The following is a 21192-nucleotide window of genomic DNA, read 5'->3' on the forward strand; positions in this document are numbered from 1 at the left end:
CTTAACCATTATTTCTTGGGCATAGTGAAAGAACATGAATTTATAGTCACCCCAAATCCAGACATTAGCCAGGCTCTACAGCTAAGTGGGGGAGTCTGTGCAAGGCTGCAAAGATTGCTCATCTATAAAACAGGTCTAATAACTTCACAGTGCTGTTGGAAGAATAGAAGTGTACAAGGTGTGTACATGAGAGAACATAAACCTAGCACTCAGATCTTTGTTTCCAATACCATTTTCCAAGAAAAAGATCCAGGTTTCCTTGGAAAAATGACTGATTTTAGGACTAGAGCAGCAAATAAACAAGATGAGCCTGGAGACTCTTCGAGTGCTAGAAGGTAAGGAAGTGCTCAAAATCAAAACAAAACCAAACAATGGTGGAGATATATCAAGAAGGTACTGAAGCAACTGAATACCGCCCCCCCCACAATGGCCAAAGCTAAAACAGTCTAAGCAAGAAAATATAAAAATTGGATTTGGATTATAACCCAATGCATAAAATTGATATCCATGAATCCACACTGATGTCAATAAAAGATAGAGTAAATAAATAAACAGAGGAGAAGAGAGACCTCTCCTACACAGAAGAATCCAAATAATTTATGTAGATACTGCCCCCCTGCCCCAGGCAGGGTTACATAGCTCTCCACTCATGTGTAGTCTGCACATAGCGACTTCCTGCCAAAGAGTGCAGTATAGAAAGAGGAAAAAAAGAGTAACTGAGTGGTGGAGAATCCTGACACACTCTCCCTCAGCCAGGTGATGGAGGTCAACATCAACAGTGACAAATCAGGTTGGTAGTATGCGCCCTCAGCATGATGAGATGAACATGCCCCTTTACCTCTGTGATATTTCACCCCTAAACTCATAATTCTGGTCGAACAATGAGAAAAACCTCAGACAAATCCCAGTAGAGGGACATTCTACAAAATACCTGCTCAGTACTCCTCAAAGCTGCCAAGGTCCTCAAAAACAAGGAAAGTTTGAGAAAAGGTCACAGCCAAGAGGAGCCTAAGGAGACCGTAACAACTAAATATAATGTGGTTTCCTGGAACAAATAAAGAACATTGATTAAAACTAAGATAATCTGTATAAAGTATAGACTTTACTTAATAGTAATATGTCAATATCAGTCCTTTAGTTGTAATAAATGTACAATTCTCAAGAGGTTAACAATAGGAAGAACTGGGTTTGGGGCATATGGGAAGTCTGCACTATTTTCACAATTTTTCTGTAAATTGAAAACTATTCTAAAATCAAAACTTCAGGGGCTCCTGGGTGGCTCAGTCAGTTAAGTATCCGACCTTGATTTCCATGCAGGTCATGATCTCACCATTTTGTGAATTCAAGGCCCCTGTTGGGCTCCACGCTGTTAGCATGGAGCCTGCTTTGGATTCTTTCTCTCTCCCTCTCTCTCTGCCCCTCCTCCACTCGCATTCTCTCTCTCTCTTTCAAAATAAATAAATAAATAAACTAAAAAAAAAATTAAAAGTTCAGTCTTTAAGAAGCAGTGTGAATACAATGTGTTTATTACAGTAATTGGGAACTGCCTGGTTTAAATTTAAAGCATCCCTGCCTCTGTTTGTCACTTTGTTAAAATAATTGAAGCCACCTTGACGGCAATGTCAAGATTTTGATGTAGGTTGATGTTATGAACTGGCTTGGGCTCTACAAAAACAAACAAAAAACCCCTTGGTTTAGTGAGATAACTCTGCCCTCTAGTGGCTTAACATTTTATATACTTTCAGTGGCAAAGGACAGTCTAGAACGCTACTCACTTTTGATGTTTCAAAGTCCAGACAAGAGTCAAAATATACTCAGGGCCTTTAATCTGCTGGGACCATACCCCACTTTGTAACACTTACACAGAACTTTACCTTCCTGAGCAGTCTCTGAGAAAAGGCACATTTGTGTGAAGGAACTGTCTGGTGGGAATATAAAAGACAAAGTTAGGGGGGGGGGGGCAGTTTGACAATGTGAATGAGAAGACTTAAAGATATTTATGTACCTGCACCCAGTAAATTCACTTTCGGAAACTGTTCCACAGGAAATTAATGCAAGTTACAGAAAAAGATTTAAAGCATTTTTAAAAAATGTTACATTTAACAATGAACAATTTGAAACAAAGTGTTTCACAATGGGGTAGTTGTGGAGGAAAGGAAGGAAGGGGAAGGAAGGAACACTGTATCAGTATACTGGACTTATTATGCACCCAGTAAGGGCATTCCTAAGAATATTTAATGACATGGTTAAATTGTTCATGATATAATGTTAATAAAATTCCATCAACAGTGTGATCAAAACTTCAGGGAATAATAGAGATGACCATGTATACACACACACAAACAAACAATGACACATACTTCTCAGGTCACAGTGTGCAGAAAATGTAACTATTTTTGTTTAAATCTCAACTTGATTTTTGCTTTAATCCTTCATTTTGCTTGATGGACAAAAATGGATCTGGTTAGCTATGAGGTAGCTCAATCACACCAGGGGTTTCTTCAGCGCTTTGTGTTTAAACAATCATTTAAGGGATCTACCGCTTCCCTCCTCCTTCCATTAGATTGGCCCCTCTGTCCACTGGATTGTGGCAGCACAGAGCGAGGAAAGGCCGGTCCTTCCTCACCCTCTGTCTGTCACTGGCATAGGTTGAGCCATCACTTGTCTTTGTTTATCTGGTGATTTGCACGTGGTGGGCTTGCCTCCACTTAGACACTTGTGGCTCCATCAAGAGTTGTCTCTCTGCCTTCTCTTGGTCCTTCTCTACACCTTTGGAGCAAATGAAACCCCAGGGCACTTTCCCAAGCCTCCTTGGCCACAGGCAACGTGGGGTGAGCTCTCCAGCTAGACTTGCCTTGTTTTGCTCATTTCTTCATTACTGCTGTGATGTGTGAGCACAAGAGACTTCTGTGCCATTATCACTGCCTCCTCAGATTTCCCCGGGAATCAGTATATAGTCCTCTGCTTGAGGTCCCGGCCCCACCACTGTAGGACTTTCATTATTCTGCAAAGTATGGGAGTGTCTGTGAGACCTAGACCAACACCAAACTCCATCATTCCTCCCAAATCTCTCCTTGCTCAGCTGTGACATTTCTATCAAATCCACGGCAGGAAAATTGACTCCTACATCACTCATGCTTCCAAAGTCTATTATTTACAAAGATAAAATTGAGCTTTTGTCCCCAAAGGCAAACTTGGAGACTCAGAAATCTTTTTTCTCTAAGTAATGTCTCTTCCAGGAATGTCAAGTCTATTTAGAAAATGTAAATACTGATAATTGTCTCCTTCCTTTCTCTTCACATTCCTGCTGTGACCTTACCCTGAGTACACACACACACACACACACACACACACACACACAGTCTTGCTGGTGATTGAACAATCAGAGGAAGCACGGGAGTAAAAAGGAATAAATATGTATACACATATGCTCATATATACATGCATCTGTAAGTATTCATGTTTATATAAAGAATACAGAAATCAATTCAATGCAAGGTTTCAGGGGTTATCTATGCATTACACTTTCTTTTTTATAATTTTCCATATTTTCTGAATTTCTAGAAGAAACATGTGCTGTGTCATCAGGAAAAGAAACATATATAATAAGGGAAATAAACAAGGTCTCTGGCTCCCAGCATCACCATCACAGTGAAGGAGTGAGAGTAGGGGACCCAAGTCTTCCATTGGCCACAGCCAAAGCCCTCCTCTCCTCATGTCTGTTACTTGATCTTCTTGAGATCCATCTGTTCCTCAGCTTTCAGAGCACCAGGCTCTCTTGGCTCTTTTTTTTTTTTTAATTTTTTTTTCAACGTTTATTTATTTTTGGGACAGAGGGAGACAAAGCATGAACAGGGGAGGGGCAGAGAGAGAGGGAGACACAGAATCGGAAACAGGCTCCAGGCTCTGAGCCATCAGCCCAGAGCCTGACGTGGGGCTCGAACTCATGGACCGCGAGATCGTGACCTGGCTGAAGTCGGACGCTTAACCGACTGCGCCACCCAGGCGCCCCTCTTGGCTCTTTTTTTTTAGTTATCTGATGCATCAAAAACCTAGATCTCAAGTCTGAGTCTGATGGAATGGAACTTTGGAGGGGTCCTGGGTGGGGAAGAGGGTAACTGGCATGAAGGAGTAACATCAAAATTTGTTGTAAAATAAAGATACAACACTTTGACTTGAATCTGACAGGCTCTGTGACTACTTTGACCCATATGTGAAAAGGGACACTGAAGACTCAAGGCTTAAGACACTGGCAGCTCTCTCTTCTTGGTACATAAAGCCCTTCCTCCAGGAGCCCTGAGCCACCATGTAAAAAGTGAACTAGTCCAGGCATAGCCTGCTGGAGGAATCCAAGCTAACCACGTGGATCTGCCATTTGAAGAGAGATATGACGTAACGGTTGTTATTTTAAGCCACTAAGTTTTGGTCAGTTGTTATGCTGCAGTAGATAATGAGAATAGCTTTCTTCCTGTGAAAGGGGTTAACACTACTATGGCTACATAGAGGGAGCTTGTCAGTGAGAACTGCAACAAGATTCCATTTTAATTATCATAATAGGTTACAGAATTACTATGGGAGAGGTGCCTTTTTTGTTCAGAAAAATACCTCAATTCACCAATTAGGGGTGGAAAGTAAGACCCTAAGGAGATGAGTTGGTACAGAGAAGTAAAATAATATAACTAAACCACTGAATTGAAAATGGACACAAATTTGCAAGTAGGGAAGAACAGAGAATAGAGAAGGTAAAGAGAGATAAGGGAAGAGAAACCAAGGAGGGGCAAGCAATGTGGCCAGAGGCTAGACAAAATGACCAAGAGAAGTTTTTAAGAATATGGGCACCTAACAAATTCTTATTGGTTGCATACTCATGATGAAAATCTCTCAATTTCCCCAGAACTTCCATCATATTTTCTACCAGTAGAGGTACCTTTTGTGACTTAAAAAAAAATGGTGGAAATTAAGAAAAAAGTTTGAGTACCATGCCTATGTTGACTTGGTGACAACAGGGACAATAGGTGTCAGTTCCTACACTAAACTAATTTAGGATAGTGGTTCCGAAGTAGGAGTGATTTTGCCCCCCAGGCAACATTTAGTAATGTCTGGAGACACTTTTGATGATCATAACTAGGTCAGAGTAACCGCTAGCATCAAGTGGGTAGCAGCCAGGAATGCTGCCAAAATTCCTCCAATGTGCAAGACAGCCACCCACAAGAAAGAATTGTCCAGCCTAAAATGTCAAGGTTGAGAAATCCTGATTTAGAGGAAGCAAAAGACTGAGTCAGATGTGTCCATGAGAACATAGATCTCCTGTAGAATGTGTAGAAATCTTGGAGAAGACATTGGACTTTCCGCAACCTATTGAATGTAGTTTGAATCAATTTTATCTAAATCATCAGGGCAGGGTAGTTCTAGTTAACGTCCAGGTTATGGCATCAAATTTAACAAATGAATCAGTAATGGCTCTTATTTGGAAGTAGCACAAACAGCCTCTAGGAAAAGTGAGCAGAAAAGGAATGTATTAAGTAATAGAGGGCAGATCAGAGAATCATTAGAATGGTTGGAGAAAAGAACAACTCATAGAAGAAAACCCCAGGAGTGCCTGGGTGGCTCAGTGGGTTGGGCATCTGACTCTTGATTTGGTTCAGGTTATGACCCCAGTGTCATCGGATCAAGCCCCTACATTGGTCTCTGCACTGAGTGTGGAGCCTGCTTGGGATTCTCTCTCTCTCTCTCTCTCTCTCTCTCTCTCTCTCTCTCTCTCTCTCTTTGCCCCTCTCCCCCCACTTCTCTCTCTAAAAATAACATAACATAACATAAGAAAAGAAAACTCCAGAGTGGGTCCATGAAGATTTCAGTCCTCTGACAGCTGGCAGGGCCACTGCTGGAATGAAGGAAGTATGGATGTAAAAGCCATCAGACAGAATGGATACTTCAAAAGAAGAAAGGAGAGGAGCTTCCAGATTGGTGAACACGTGGAGATATGGGGAGAGTGGTGGCCTGGAGAGGGCATGAAAACTTGTACCCTTTTCCCACATGTCACCCTAGGCATCTCTTCATCTGGCTATTGATTTGCATCCTTTATCACATCATTTAACACACTGGTAAATGTCTATTAGTTGATCAAGATGCCCTGGTGGAAAGTCTTCAGATGTTAAAGGTTAGTAAGGAGACAGCACTGGATGTGATACACCAGGGCTCCTGCCCAGAGATCATTCTTTGTTGAAGTTGAAGAACACCCTGATGCCTCACATTGGAAGTGCTACTTATCAAGCCAGATGATAGATGATGGAAATGTTGGTTGAAAGCATCCTGGCTTCTCCCAATGTCTTTATCATTCTTAATGAAGTGCTACTTAAATGATCTTATGTGGGCTGAGAATTCAGTGGGATGAAACACAGCAGATTAAATAGGGGGAAAATCTTTAAAAAAATAAAAGGAAAAGAAAGAGAAACATGACATCAAAAAAGTTCATTTTAAAAGCATATAAACATCTTTCAGCCTTAAACAGAAAATGAAAATGCTGCACTTAGGCTTAAATTTTAATTTCCATCTTTGACCCTATAACCATAATCTGAGTCAGACCACATTGGGATAATTACTATTTCCTCCTAAGTAGGCTCTCTGTTTTTTGCTTCCTACCTTTAACCAACACTTCTCCCACTGGTAGATTAATCTCCATAAAGCACCATCTGGATCATGGTGCTTCCTTGCAAGGAAATTGCACATAAGTCCTTTTGCCAAAAGAAAAATATCCAAAACATAAGTGGACATCTTCAAACCACTCTATGATCTGCTCTTAACCTATTTTCCAGTTTTCTCTCCCATTATTCTCCCAAATGGTTTGCATATTGAGCCCTAAATATACCATACACTTCCAATTTACCTTGTGACCTTGACAAAATTAATATATTTCTCTGAACTCATAAAAATACAAAATGGAAATGACATTGTCTGCACTGCCCATTGGCAGAACTGGAAGCCTTAAACTCAGTGTCCTAAAAGAACCAGAGGGTGAGGACTAGAATACAGTCTTTCTCATGCTTTTTGGTTGATACATAAGATTACCAAGTGCAACCCTTTCTCCACCAGATCTCTATGCAACCTAACATATGGAAGGCTGTAGCTCACAAGAACCTTTTTTTTTTTTTTCAGTGCTCTTAAAATGGCCAGACCTCATTAACAGGCTCATGGAATGGTCCTAAAAGTTGAGATTACTTCAATCTCTTTCAGTATCTCTGCATAGAGTGTATATTTTGAGGGGGTAGGAATCAGTCTCAGACTGCATACTCAAGTGTGTGATAAATACTTCATTTCTTTATATTGACTGAATTTTAACTCTGAGCCCTTGTTTAGTTGGTTTCTAGGAAATTCAACTGCTGTCAGTAAGGTGGCTCTCCTGATATGGAGAATAAAATAAAATTAGGTTACTCTCCCATTATGGACAAAATAAAGATAAGTTTCATGGTATTTTAGAAACAGATGGCATAAGTTACAAAGTAATCTAAAACTCTGAGTTCAATAGAAATATAGATAGCACACATAACCAGAAGAAAATACTCCATTCTTGGAGAATAATAATGGTATCATTGGAGAATAATAAGATTACTATTATTGGTGTTGTTGTTATAGCTAATGCTCATAATGGCAAAAGTAGGCAGTCTGCACAGTTCTCCATGTGCTCCTCTGTGGTTCCCAGCTTTCCTTGTGGTTAAGTGGGCCATATGACTAGGTTCTGGCCAATCGAATGTGGGCAGAAGTAATCTTTGACCTATTGCCCACTCTCAGAGTGGTCGCTTTCACGTTATTTCTATTTTAGTCCTTAGCAATTATCCCAGACAACACTCTGGGCCCTCCAAAGTGACCTTGAAGGCTGGTATATGGTATTCAGATGGTATAGGTTCAAGCAGGAAGCAAGCTGCAGGTCTGAGTCTCTAGCCTTCAGGAAAGCTCGACTCCCCCCATTATACATCAGACTGCTATGTGAGAAGGAAATAGCTCTGTATGGGATTAAGTCCTTGAGATTTGGAAGTCTATTTTCTAAAGCAAAATAGCCCATCCTACTTCAACTAATACAATTAGTAAGTGCTTACTATATACCTTGCACAGCTCTAAATGCCTTACATATACTAGCTTTTTCTAGAATGGAATAGACACATTAGCACATATTATGATGTCATGGTAATAGAATCATGTGGAAGTACAAGCCTAAAATAGTCATTGAACCCCAAGTTCACCACACACATCCTTGCAGCATTTCTTCCCCCCACCCTTCTGCTTCTATAAATCTCACATATCCCCAAGGAAGAAACAAAACAGCAAACAAAGGAAGCAAAGGAAGGAGTTCTAATTTTTATTTGTTTTCTGTAAAGACATAAATCCAGTCCTGCTTGTTAAGAACTCCTTGGGTGTTACGCACTCCTGTCATTGCTCCTAACTGGAATATACAGGTGAATGAATCATTTTGCCTTTTCTAAATGCTGGCACCATCACGGTGTAGGCAGGTCTCCAGACCAGGAGATTGTAGAGCTCACTTTCCTGATGGTGTTCGTGAGTTACATTACGATTAGAGCACTTGTGGCAAGCTACTGCCTCAACTGCTCACCTTGGCCCTCCCCACTGCAAAGGAAGGACCACTCAAAGTATGAGAAAGTAAGGAGGCTATCAACAGCTTGCAACAATGAACAGCAAGGATGTGGGATCTGATCCCTCTGCGAGGCACACGGTTCAGTCTACTCTAGCTGAGGAAGGCACTAGCAAGCTGGGGAGGAGTTTGTACAGGTACTCTTAGAATGGATTGCCATGCAAAATTACTTAAGGGCCTAAGATGTATTTTATTTCTCACACAGGCTAAGTTTGGGAACATGGTGGAAGTAGAGGATATATTTTTAGTCTAAAAAGGAAGCAAAAAGCAAATGTTCCAAAGGGAGATCAAAAACACCTCCAAGCAGGAGGGAGAAAGCCTCAGAACCCGGGGAGTGGAAGAGAGCAATACTTCTGCAGGCTCTGGTTATGGCAGTGGCCCCCAAAAATGAGATGGCATATAAGTGGTCAGAGACATAGGAAACTTCAAAACAAATTAAAAACTAAATGGCAAAAGTTTTCAGTGATGGAAAGACGGAAACAGATTGAAGAAAACAACTGGTGTACTACTTAAACATGCATATGCATACCAGTGGTATGCTACTAAATGTTTAATTAGCTTTACAAAAAAATTACGCATATTTATTCAAGTTTAGGATACGTTTGACTAGGAATAAATGCTTGATTATTTTGATTGCTATCTACTCAGCAAAGAATTTGCTCACATCATTGACCTATGAGTTGAAATCTGACATGAATATTGGTTGCTATTTGCCTACACATTAATAAGAGGAAAATGAAACAACAAAGGCATATGTGAGCACTTAAATAATTCATGATAATGTGCATGACTTCTTTGCTGAATCAGTTAAAATGTTTTAAATACTGGAAGGATATTTCCTCAGTTTTCTGTGCTCTTCACAATGAAATAGCCACAGATACAACACACTTCTAAATGTAACCCATAGTAGGGGTGCCTGGGTGGCTCAGTCGGTTGAGTGTCCGACTTCAGCTCAGGTCATGACCTTTCAGTTCGTGAGTTTGAGCCCTGCGTGGGCTCTGTGCTGACAGCGCAGAGCCTGGAGCCTGCTTCAGATTCTGTGTCTCCCTCTCTCTGCCCCTTGCCCGCTCATGCTCTGTCTCTGTTTCTCAAAAATGAATAAACGGTAAAAAGTTTAAATTTAACCCATAGTATTACTGTTTTTTCATAACTTTCTTAAGCTTAAACAATCAGCAAAATAATAAATCAAGCCCTGATTGGTAGTGTTTGCTGAATTCTATGGTATAAATACTGCCACAATAACTAATGAATGCAGGGTTGGAAAGAGATATGCAGCACACTATCATACGATATTTCCACCACATGGATATACTGGTCATAGATAACCATGTGCACAGAAAATAGTTCTTTTTCTAATTAGTGGTCATAGGTAACCTCTGGAGTCCCCCCAGACTCCTAGTCTTCATGATCCTTTTGAATCTGATGGATCTGCGGTTTCTGATCATGCTTAGGTGAGATCTTCTGGGGGGCTGTGAACGCTCAGAGGTCTTAATCTCTTCCATGTACAGGGAGGGTAGTTAGGGGAGAACATTCTCCTCTTTCTGGCCTCTAGGAATCTCCACCCTCCAACTTTTGCTTCTCCAAGGCCCTCTCTCTACTCCTAGTCTCCTAGCAAAATTCCAACACAGGCTTAGGCTTTCACAGAAAGCTTTCAGCAAAACAGCCTTTGAATTCCCCCACACTACCTTCCTGCTAACCTCCCTGATGTAAAGAAATTACAAAAGCTGTCTACTCTTTCAATGGTGGAAGGAAAAGAGAAGTCTGGAAAAACAACATAAATTCAATTTAAAACTTTACCTCACCTCAGGAGTGTGTAGGGCTGAGGCATGTCTTCAGTTTGAGTATCTACAATGGAGCCATACTTTCTTAGCCAATAAGGTATTTTAGTAGTCCTTGGTGCAGTTTTTTTTTCCTAATAATTAAAATACTTGTGAAAACTCAACAAAAATATGACAAAAACCTCTAGCCAGATTCACAGAGCGATAACCACTAAGCATAAGACCTACACAGCAGAATTGAAGATTATAGTCACTAGTCAATACTTCCTTTGCTACGTAAAACAAAGTAAACCCCTTGACCTTAGAAGAACAGGGAAGAAAAAGAAAAGATGAAGCCTGTGAAAACCGGAAGGATATGTTATAGGTAAATGGCAGCCTAGTGTCTAGCACATTAAATGGGTGTTCGCTGGGTAATAGTCATCATAGCAGTCATTATAATAGAAAGATCCAGAGGAAGATCACATCCATGAATTTATTGTCTAGGAGTTTGTTCACTATAGGGACAGGACACATTTTAGACAATAATTTTGCATCTTTAATATGATGACAAATCTTGGCCTCTAAGATACAGGCACAGAAAGCAATAAAGACAAGTAAGAGGAAATATTTCAAGGTTTACAATGCAGAAATAACTTTAGAAATTACTTAGAAGGCAAAAGTGCCACTGCAGCAAATGAAATTTGTGACATGTAGTGCAGACTTGAGATTTCTTCTTAGAAAGGACAAAGGTATAAAAGTCATTAAAACAAAGAAAATGATGAATATGAAGAACAAAGATTAGAGAAGTACAATTTTGAAACTACAGCTATTTCTGATGTGGCTGAGCTGCATAAACTGGATAACTCACACTCACACACACCAACAACACGCATACACACACTCCTTAGTATCAGAGAGAGAGATTGGTCAAAAGAATTTAAATGGAGCTGTGAGGTAGGCTGAATAAAGCCTCCCACAAAGAAGTCTGCATCTGAATCCTTGGAACCTGTGAATATGGCAAAGGAGCATTAAGAATTCAGATGGGGGGTGCCTGGGTGGCTCAGTTGGTTGAGTGTCCAACTTCGGCTCAGGTCATGATATCGCGGTCCATGAGCTCGAGCCCCGTGTCGGGCTCTATGCTGACAGCTTGGAGCCTGGAGCCTGTTTCAGATACTGTGTCTCCCTCTCTCTCTGACCCTTCCCCATTCATGCTCTGTCTCTCTCTGTCTCAAAAATAAATAAACACTAAAAAAAAAAATTATAAAGAATAAAAAGAATTCAGATGGAATTAAGGTCGCTAACCAATTCACTTTAAAACAGGAAGACGGGGGACAACTGGGTGGCTCAGTCGGTTAAGCGTCTGGCTCTTGGTTTTGGCTCAGGTCCTGATCTCACAGTTTCGTGGGTTCAAGCCCCGCATCGGGCTCTGTGTTGACAGTGTGGAGCCTGCTTGGAATGCTCTCTCTCCTTCTCTCTGCCCGTGCCCCACTCATGCCATCTCTGTCTCTCAAAAAGAAATAAACTTTAAAAAATAAATAAAGTACAATAGAAAGATCATCCCAGATTATCTGGATGGGCCCAATGAAACCACAAGCGTCCCTAAATGTGGAAGAGAGAGGTAGGAGAGTAAGTGTCAAAGCGATATGATGTTCCAAAGATTTAACCAGCTATTGCTAGCTTTGAAGATGGAAGTGAACTAGAAGCCAAGGAATGTGGACAGCCTCTAAAAGCTGGAAAAGGCAAAACAAACAAACAAACCAACCAACAAACAAAAAACAACTTCTCCCTGAGAGCTCCCAAAAAAGCAGCAGCACTATGGACATTGTGCTTTTAGCTCAGTGAAACCATATCTTATTTCTGACCTCTAGAACAGGAAGAAAATAAGTTTGTTTTGTTTTAAGCCATTACATTTGGGGTAGTTTATTACAGCAGCAATAGGAAACACAGACAGCTGGAATAAATTCTACATAGCACACAGCCTGCCTTCCATACTCCTCCTTTGCTCTTCCCTCTCACACCCACAAAACAAGAAAGTGAAATCCATTTTATTTCCTTCCTGAATCATTTTGACAAGAAGTATGTGATACATTTTACAGCTATTTTGATGAAAACTTTCTAATACGTACAAGGTGAACAGACAAGTACGAGGAGCCCTCGTGGACCTACCATCCGGCTCCCATAATTATCCACATTTGGTCACTCTTGTCCCATCTAATTTCCACCTACTTCAACCCTCCCCAGTCAATCAACTTAGAGATGTATATAAAATGCATGTACACATACTTGAAACTTGGAATGCACAAATCCTAGCTGTACATTTTTAAAATGTTTATTTATTTTCAAGAAAGAGAGAGAGAGCCAGCACAAGTGGGGGAGGAGCAGAGAGAGGGGGAGGAGCAGAGAGAAAGGGACACAGGATCCAAAGCAGACTCTGCGCTGACAGCAGTGATGTCAGGGGCTCGAACTCACGAACTGTGAAATCATAAGCTAAGCCGAAGTCGGGTGCTCAACTGACTGAGCCACCAGATGCCCCAGCTGTACATTATGATAAACAGATACATACAAGCCATTCAGACCCCTAGCATATGAACATCTATCTCTATATTCCTAAAAAGTTTCCCAATGTTGCTTTCCCACTTCCAACATCCATTTTCCCATAAATGGAACATCCTCTTTTGATTTCAACATGTCTGTTAGACTCATTCATGTCATTACAAATCCAGTAGCTCTTCCCTGTTTGGGTTGAGTAGTATTTCCTTGTATAAGTTTGTTTATCTATTTTTTGTTGATGCACATTTGGTTTGGTTCTAGTTCTTGGCTATTGTGAACAAAGCTGCTATAAACATTTTTATACAATCTTATTTGTGCACCTGTGTTTTATGTCTCTTAGATAAATTTTAAGACTGGAATTGCTAGACAAAAGGGGAGCTGTATGTTTAACTTTGTAAGAAACTGCCAAACATTCTTCCAAAGTGCTCATACCATCTTACATTTCCATCAGCAGTGCCTGAGAGTTCTGGTTGGCTCACATCCTCGCCTAAAGTCTTTTTAATTTTAGCAGTTTTAGTGAAGATACAGTGGTATCTCATTGTGGTTTTAATTTGCATTTCCTGGATGACTAATAACATTGAACACTGTATATGTTCATTGGAGATTATATATATATGTATTATATATATATATATATATATATATATATATGTTATATATATGTAATTGGCACCTTGATCTTGGACTTCCCAACCTGCAGAACTGTGAGAAATTTCTATTCTTTATAAGCTACCCAGTTTATGGTATTTTGTTATAGCAGCACAAATGGACTAAGACATAACTCAGTTAAAAATTGAAGCAAGCACTACACAAAAGAAGATATAGAGGTATATATATATATACACATACACCTGGTGTGGAGGTTGGAGATTATATATATACATATATACGTATATACATATATATGTGTGTGTATATATATATATGTGTATATATATACACATATATATATAATGGTCTTGTTCTGGTCAGTGAGAGCCTCTTTCTGGTTCATAAATTTTTTTTGCTGGAACTTCACATGGTGGAGAAGTTAAGAAAGCCATATGGGATCTCCTTTAGGTTGCTAATCTCATTCATGAGGGCTCCACTCACATAATTTAAGGCCTCCCAAAGGTCACTAATTCCAACACATTATGGACATTAGGATTTCAACATAGGAATTTGGCAGGGGTAGGGGGATGATACAAACATTCAAATGATAGCAGGTTGTTTATCCTATTACTGAGTTGTGAGATTTTTTTCATTTTTTTAAACATTTACTTATTTTTGAGAGCGAAAGAGAGAGAGAGCGAGCAGGGGAGGGGCAGAGAGAGAGAGACACAGAATCTGAAGCAGGCTCCAAGCTGACTGTCAGCACAGAACCCGAGGCGGGGCTCAAACTAACAGACTGCAAGATCATGACCTGGGCTAGAGTCAGATGCTTAAACGACTGAGCCACCCAGGGGCTCCAAAAATTTCTTATATATTCTGGATATGTATACTTTGTCAGATATATATTTAAAAAATGTTTTCTCCCAATGTGATGCTTGTCTGTTAAATTATATCAGTGGTGTTAGTTCATTAGCAGAAGTACTTTAGTTTGATGAAGTCCAAATTTATTAATTTTATTATTTTGTGGTATTACTTTCTGTGACATAAGAAATCTTTGCCTACTCCCAAGTTGCAAGGATATTTTTTATTTTCTTCAAAAGCTTTAGAGATTTTTATTTTTACATTTAGGGATATGTCCCAGCGTACACAACTTTTGTGTATATACTAGTTTTTGTATATGATATAAATTTATATTAAATTTTATGTATAGCATGTGTAGGGTATATTCTTTTCCACATAGATATCCAATTGTTCTAGCATCATTTATTGAAACAACTTCCATCTTTATTGAATTGTTTTGCTGCTTTTGTCAAAAAACAATTGACTGTACGAATGGAGGTCTATTTCTGAACCCTCTATTTTGGTCCCTTGATCTGTTTCTTCTTATCCCAATACTATACTGTCTTGATTATAATAGTAAGCCTTGAAGTCAAATAGTTGTAAATACTCTAGTTTTGTTCCTTGTTTTAGAATAGTTTGTTAATTTCTACAATATGTGCCTGCTGAAATTATGTTGAGAATGGGCTGAATATATAGACCAATTTGGTTCTAACGCCTTGGCAGCCTACTAAGCAAACCAAAACCTAAAGCCTATAAATACATTAAGGTTAAGAAAGCATACCTAAGGCAACCAATCACAGCCAATGAGGCTTTCCCAAATAAGGCAACCACATAAAGCTAAAGCCAATCAAATCATTTCCTTGTTTTGCTTCCCTTTCTTCTTGATATAGTCAGTCTTGCCACTGACTCCTGTTGATGCAGCATTCCTAACCACTTCTGGCTCGGCACTGCTGAATTCAAATCAATTTTTGATCAAATAACCTCTTACAATTTTTAAGATGCCTCAATGCCTCAATGCTATCTTTTAACAATGTTGATTCCAACCTTTCATTTATTTTTTATTTTTTTTAACATTTATTTATTTTTGAGAGACAGAGCATGAGCAGGGGAGAGGGAGAGAGAGGGGGAGAGAGAGAGAGAGAGAGAGAGAGAGAGAGATACAGAATCAGAAGCAGGCTCCAGGCTCTGAGTTGCTTGTTAGCACGGAGCCTGACGCGGGCTTGAACTCACAAACTGGAAGACCATGACCTGAGCTGAATTCAGTCGCTCAACTGACTGAGCCACCCAGGCGCCCCCTCCAACCTTTTGTTATTACATGCAAGGCAAACATAAACATCACATGTATGTCTTTGCACACGTGGGAATGATTCAGTGGGATAAACGCCTAGTAGAACTGAAAAAAAAGGGCCTTGTGAAATGTAAAGATAACCCATACATGAAAGAGGTTACCACTGTTTGGTTTCTCTTATTTTTTTCTAAAACAACTAGGAAGCAACAGTAACAAAGGAATTTTTGCACAACTCTACAATCCTGGAAAAAGCTACAGTTTGCGTAGGTCAGTATAGCAAGTTCCTTTCTGTACCTGTCACTAAAACAGTTACCACAATAAATATAATAAAGAAAATCCTGGAGTCCTGCATTTGGGAAGTTTACTGCTAATGTCTAGGTCTACTACTTGGCTTTGTTGTGAATGGATGGATACTGACTTAGGATTCTGATGACTAAGGAAAAAGGAATTTTTCAATATTTTGTGTATGGGGGGGGGTGCCCTTGAAGTGAAGAGGGGCCCTTTGATTTTAGTCCTGGTTTTGCCACTAAATAACTTCATTACGTTTCACAGGTCACATCCCTTTTATGGGCCCCAGTTTCCTCATAAAATGACAAGAGTAGTAAGGGGAAAACGTATTTAAAGTCCTAGAATTGATTCGATTACTTAGGGAGAAAATGAAGATAGAGAAGGAAAGGGACCCGGGATCTCTGAAATCTGGGACCCTCTTACACGGAGAGTTTTTGGGAGAGGAGCCAGCAAAGGAGAATGGGGAGCAGAAAAGGAGAATGTTATGTCCTGAAAACCAGGAGAGGGAAGCCAACAAAGAAGGAGAGCGCTGAGCACCCAGGCTTCTGAGATGAATGCTGAGAAGTCCAGTGTCCACTGACAATTTGGAATTGTTGGAAGCCTTTACGCAAGCCATTTCAACAAATGAGTTAAAGTCAGACGAAAGCCAGTTAAAGAGTAAACAAAATCATTTGTGATGCCTTTATAAACTGCTCAAGCTTATTGCAAACCCACAGCTGGTCTAATTCATCGGAGCCCTTCTCAGATCCGACCTTCAGAGATTCTAAAGCACTTAATCAGTCCATGACTCCTCTTGCCTCCCAAGATTGTTCTGAGAGTGTTTTATAAACAAAGACACCGAACAAAAGAGTGGGGCAACCGTTGGTTTTCATTATTCTATTACACTATTACTGTATTCATTTTGTACTCGCTAGGCTCCTCCAAGCTCCGTAAATACCTACATTTTCTTAAATTGGCAGGCACCCAGAGAGAATTTATCAATCCAGTTTCCTCGCCCGGCACCCAGTCAGTCCCTGCCCAACTCTCAACCCCTCACCTCTCCAAATCTTTGACCTGGGAAACTCAATTTCGTAACTCCAACCCGGAAACAAAGAAGGAGGGAAGGGGTGGTGGGAGGCGGAATGCGGCTGTCTCCTCTGGAGGCTCTGAGCGCAGGCACTAATCCTCCACGGACCGTTTGTGCTGCCCTCCTAGGAAGCGTGGCGGGGGTGGTGCTTATTTTCCTGACGGACAGAGTACGGGTGCCGGGCGGGCTCTCGCGGAAGTCCATGCGCCATTGGGAGGGCCGCAGTAGCTGCTCTGTGCCCTTGTTGCTGAGGGCCTCTTCCTGGGTCACTCCTGGAGCAGGGGCCGGACTGGGGCTGACACCGGGGCTCCGGCGTGGCCCTCTCGGCGCCCGTGTGACCTCCTCGCCGGCGGGATGTGGCGACTACGCCGAGCCGCCGTGGCCTGGTAAGTGCGGGCTCAGACCTGGCCCCGTTATTTGGGGGGCCTCTGGAAAACCGGGTTATCCCATCACTACCTCCAGAATGTGCCCCTAACTCTCAGGCCAGGCGGAGGGCGGTTGGAGGATTCCGGGATATTTTTGAGGACCCGTAGTTACAGGAGCCCTGACTGGGCTTACCTGAAGTCCCGGCTGCAGTACCGGCCCTTGTGCCTGTTTTCTGTGCCGCCAGAAGATTCTGGGCTCCTTTCAGTCTTGGCCTTCTCTGTTGTCCTTCTGTCCCTGTCCTCTTTCACCTTTCTGCCCTCGCTGTTATCTCTGTCTCTGGTTGCTTCTTGTTTCTGCCCTCTCCCTCCCCTCGCCGTGTCCCTCTTAACTCTTTTTCTTCTGCCTCCACGCCTGGTGTGCCTTGCTCCTGCAGGTACTTTGTCTTCTGCTAGGGTAAAGAGGACTCTGCCTCTTGCCTTCGTCCGCAGACTAGACTTGGTTTGGAGTCAGATCTGAAGCAGTGACGCAAATGGTGGCCGCGGTGGTGATTAGAGATACCCTGTTAACAGCAGCTTTTCAGTGTTAGAGAGAAAGGCTTGCTTTGGATGCGAAGTGGTGAATATAGCACCAGCTTTCTAATCACACTTATTTTTGCCCTGGTCTCGTTTAATCCTAAGTAGAAAATCATAGGAGTTTTTTCATTTCTGTGGGTTACTACGGGCATTTTAAAGAGATTTAAATTTGACTTTATCTTGACACATATTTGTGTTCTAATATCCTTAGATACTTTCAGGCTTAACTCATTGTTGCAGGCTTTTGAGAAGAAGTAATATGCATCAATTAAGGTTGGAAAAACTTGGTTTTCCTGAATTAGCCTCCAAACACCTGTCTTGAATTTTTTTCAGAACGTTGTTTAAATAGTGTAGGTAATTTATAGTGTTTATAAGGAATGGAATCCATTTGTTTTATAAAGGTTAATTTGAGTCTATATTTAGAATCAGATGACGTACAACAGTTACAGTCAATTAGAATAAGTGAATAGTTATTTCTAATTTAATGGAATTTGAGTTTCTGAGTAAATCCATAGCCCTTGATAACTGCGGTAGATTATTTACTACTTTTTGTTTCTACTCATCACTATTTCCTGGAGAAACCTATCTAATTTTATTTGAATAAAAAGAGAAAAGATTTTGCCAAAAATAGCATACTTCATTGGAACAATTAAGATATGTAGGAAAACTTTAAAAATTGACCTTAACAACAACTAATTAATAACTGACATATTTGTTTGTGGATGTCGTTGGGGTAAATTATTTCTAAAGTTACTATAGACTCTACAAAGTCATGGCTTAAAAGTGTCTTATGTTGATAGTGCAGTTTAGCTACCCTGCAGAAATAGGGATCTGGAAAGTAGAAGCCTCAGCTCTGAAATGTGTCTTTTGCTGTATTTCTTCTGCAAAGAAGAATACGTGTTATGAAGGAGTACACTTAAATTTCCATTCTTTTTTTTTTATTTTTATGTTTATTTTTGAGAGAGAGAGAGAGACCAAGTGCAAGCAGGGGAGGGGCAGAGAGAGAGAGGGAGACACAGAATCTGAAGCAGGCTCCAGGTTCCGAGCTGTCAGCACAGAGCCCGACATGGGGCTGGAACCCACAAACTGTGAAGTCATGACCTGAACTGAAGTCAGACCCTTAACTGACTGAGCCACCCAGGTGCCCCTGAATTCCCATTCTTAAACAGATGGGAGCATAAACATTTTTTGACATACATCTCTAAATACATACTCCCATATTTAGGTGCAATAAATATTTGTGTAAACTTGTTGAAAAGAGAATTATGTGTTAGGAAATGATGCATAGGTTAAAAGAGATGGTAGAGGAGAGATAATAGATGGTTTCGGGGGCAGCAGAGGAGCTTGCTTTGCATCACATTTGGTTTTCACTTTGGCCAAATGTAGAAGTCTGTATTCAAAATACTTTTCCTTCAGAACTGTAAAGGCACTACCACATTTTTTTCTGGCATCCTTTGTCAACGAACACGGAATACAGACTGTTGGGACAATCTGATTTCTCTGTGTTTGTAGGTATCCTGTTTTTCTTTTCTTCCCAGACCTTCCTTGCCCTGCACCCCACACACACATGAGCTTTAGCTCCTCCCTGGCAGATTGTTCATCCTGGGGGCAAGTGTTCGTATTTTAACATTCAGCTGCACTGGACTGAGGGTGACACAGCCTTTCCCCAGATGGTGCTTCAGCAAATCTCAATTTCTTCTCCTCTTTTTACTTTCTTACCTATATCTCAAGAGGACCCTTTTGTGGAAAAGAGTCTCTCCTGTATGAGCATTGATCTTTTAGAGTATCACCATGAATTGGAAGCCCTGGAAATAATACTTGAGGATACCTTCCCAAGTACTAGGATTTTGTTTTGAGTCAATTAGCTTTTCCAGGGGATTGATTGAAGAACATTTTACATGTGGTTCCTGATTTGGACAACCAAATACTCTTTTTTCTTGGTGTCACCCACAGTTGTTGTTGCCACCATTGTGGAAACAGGGATTTTAGAGGTTTGGGAATAAAAAGGAAGAAAATAACGAAAAGCCAAAACATCTTAGCAATATGACTACTTGGGTCTGGAGTTTATCTATTTGGATATATATTTAGATTAACTACTTTCTTTAAAAAAGCAAACAACTTTTGAGGGATAAAGGACTACTCATCAATAATACATTAGTAGAGGCTAGGGCAGTTATTGTTGAAATGACATTTATTGAGCACTTACTGTGTGGTCATTGCTAGGTTCTTTCACCTTTTGTTTTGGTTTTGTTCTCCCAATAACATATGTTCATTCAGCAGATTTATTAAGTGTCTACTGCTTGTGAAGCATTGGGCTAGGCTTTAGAAATACAATGGTAAGCAAAACAGACAAGACCCCTCCCTGGCCTTATGAAGATTATAGTTTATTAGTAGAGACAAATATTAATGCAATAATTACATTATTATGTAAAACAAATTTTATGTGCCCTAAAGAAAAGTGCAGGGAACCAAGAACTGTAGCAGGGGAACTCTAGTGAGAATGTCGATGCCAGGAGAGAAAGGGATACTGAGGTGAGTACTGAGGTACTCCTTTGATATCTAAGGGGTGGTGTTCAGTAGGCAGTTGGACACAAGGATCTGGAACTTAACTGTTTGTACTAGACGTACAAGTTTTGAGAGACGTGGATATGCAGATGGCAGTTGAGGAGATGGGTGTGGATAAGGTTGCCTGGGAAGAATGGGTAGACTGAGAAGACAAGTGACTTTACATCTAAGCCCGATGAACTCCCAAGATTTAAAAGGTTGTTGGGGAGGAGGTGCCTGAAAAGGAGTGGCCAGCGAGTAGGAGTAAAGCTAGAGACTGCGGAGATTGAGGGCATTCCAACAAGGAGGGGGTGTCAACGCTGTCAGATATTGCTGAGAGAAAGAAAATGCGAATCGAAAAAACAAATGCCCACTGGAAGCCTTCAGGGCACTCAGTGAGGGCTGTTTCACTGAAGTGAGACAAATGGAAATCAGGTTGGTTTGGCTTTTAATAGAGGAGCTAGAGCAGGGAACTGGGGTCTGTCTTTCTCTCCTTTAAACTGACAGAGACTTGACTAGTGATTTCTGAAAAGAAAGGAGGAATTCAGAGGAAACAGGGATTTGCCTTTAAAAGGCGGAAGAGTACTTCCTTACTGTAATCTTACAGGGCTTGTGGAGGAGGGTGGGTGTCAATGCGGTAGGTAAGCAACAGCATGTGTCCCTCTGATGGCTTCCATTTTCTCCCAAGA

General features: G+C 40.8%; 2 protein-coding genes across 6 annotated transcripts in view; one reads left to right on the forward strand and one right to left on the reverse strand.

The window, feature by feature from the left end:
* The window catches only part of LOC125174688 (probable cation-transporting ATPase 13A4), a 155157-nt gene extending 138033 nt beyond the window's left edge, over positions 1 to 17124 (reverse strand). For both annotated transcript variants that reach the window (XM_047874319.1, XM_047874317.1), the window contains exon 1: positions 16992 to 17124. The gene's annotated coding sequence lies outside the window, so the exon portion shown is untranslated. The remainder of the gene's footprint in view (positions 1 to 16991) is intronic.
* Positions 17125 to 17175: 51 nt separating this feature from the next.
* Positions 17176 to 21192, forward strand: part of OPA1 (OPA1 mitochondrial dynamin like GTPase) — an 85142-nt gene continuing 81125 nt past the window's right edge. Inside the window, exon 1 of one of the 4 annotated variants that reach the window (XM_047874322.1) lies at positions 17176 to 17407. In XM_047874322.1, coding sequence (XP_047730278.1) covers positions 17376 to 17407 — 32 coding nt within the window. In that variant the 5' untranslated portion in view covers positions 17176 to 17375. The remainder of the gene's footprint in view (positions 17408 to 21192) is intronic. The other 3 variants (XM_047874323.1, XM_047874324.1, XM_047874325.1) reach the window with 3 other exon arrangements.

This window comes from Prionailurus viverrinus, chromosome C2 (genome assembly GCF_022837055.1).
Source record: "Prionailurus viverrinus isolate Anna chromosome C2, UM_Priviv_1.0, whole genome shotgun sequence".
In the NCBI taxonomy this organism is placed as follows: domain Eukaryota; kingdom Metazoa; phylum Chordata; class Mammalia; order Carnivora; family Felidae; genus Prionailurus; species Prionailurus viverrinus.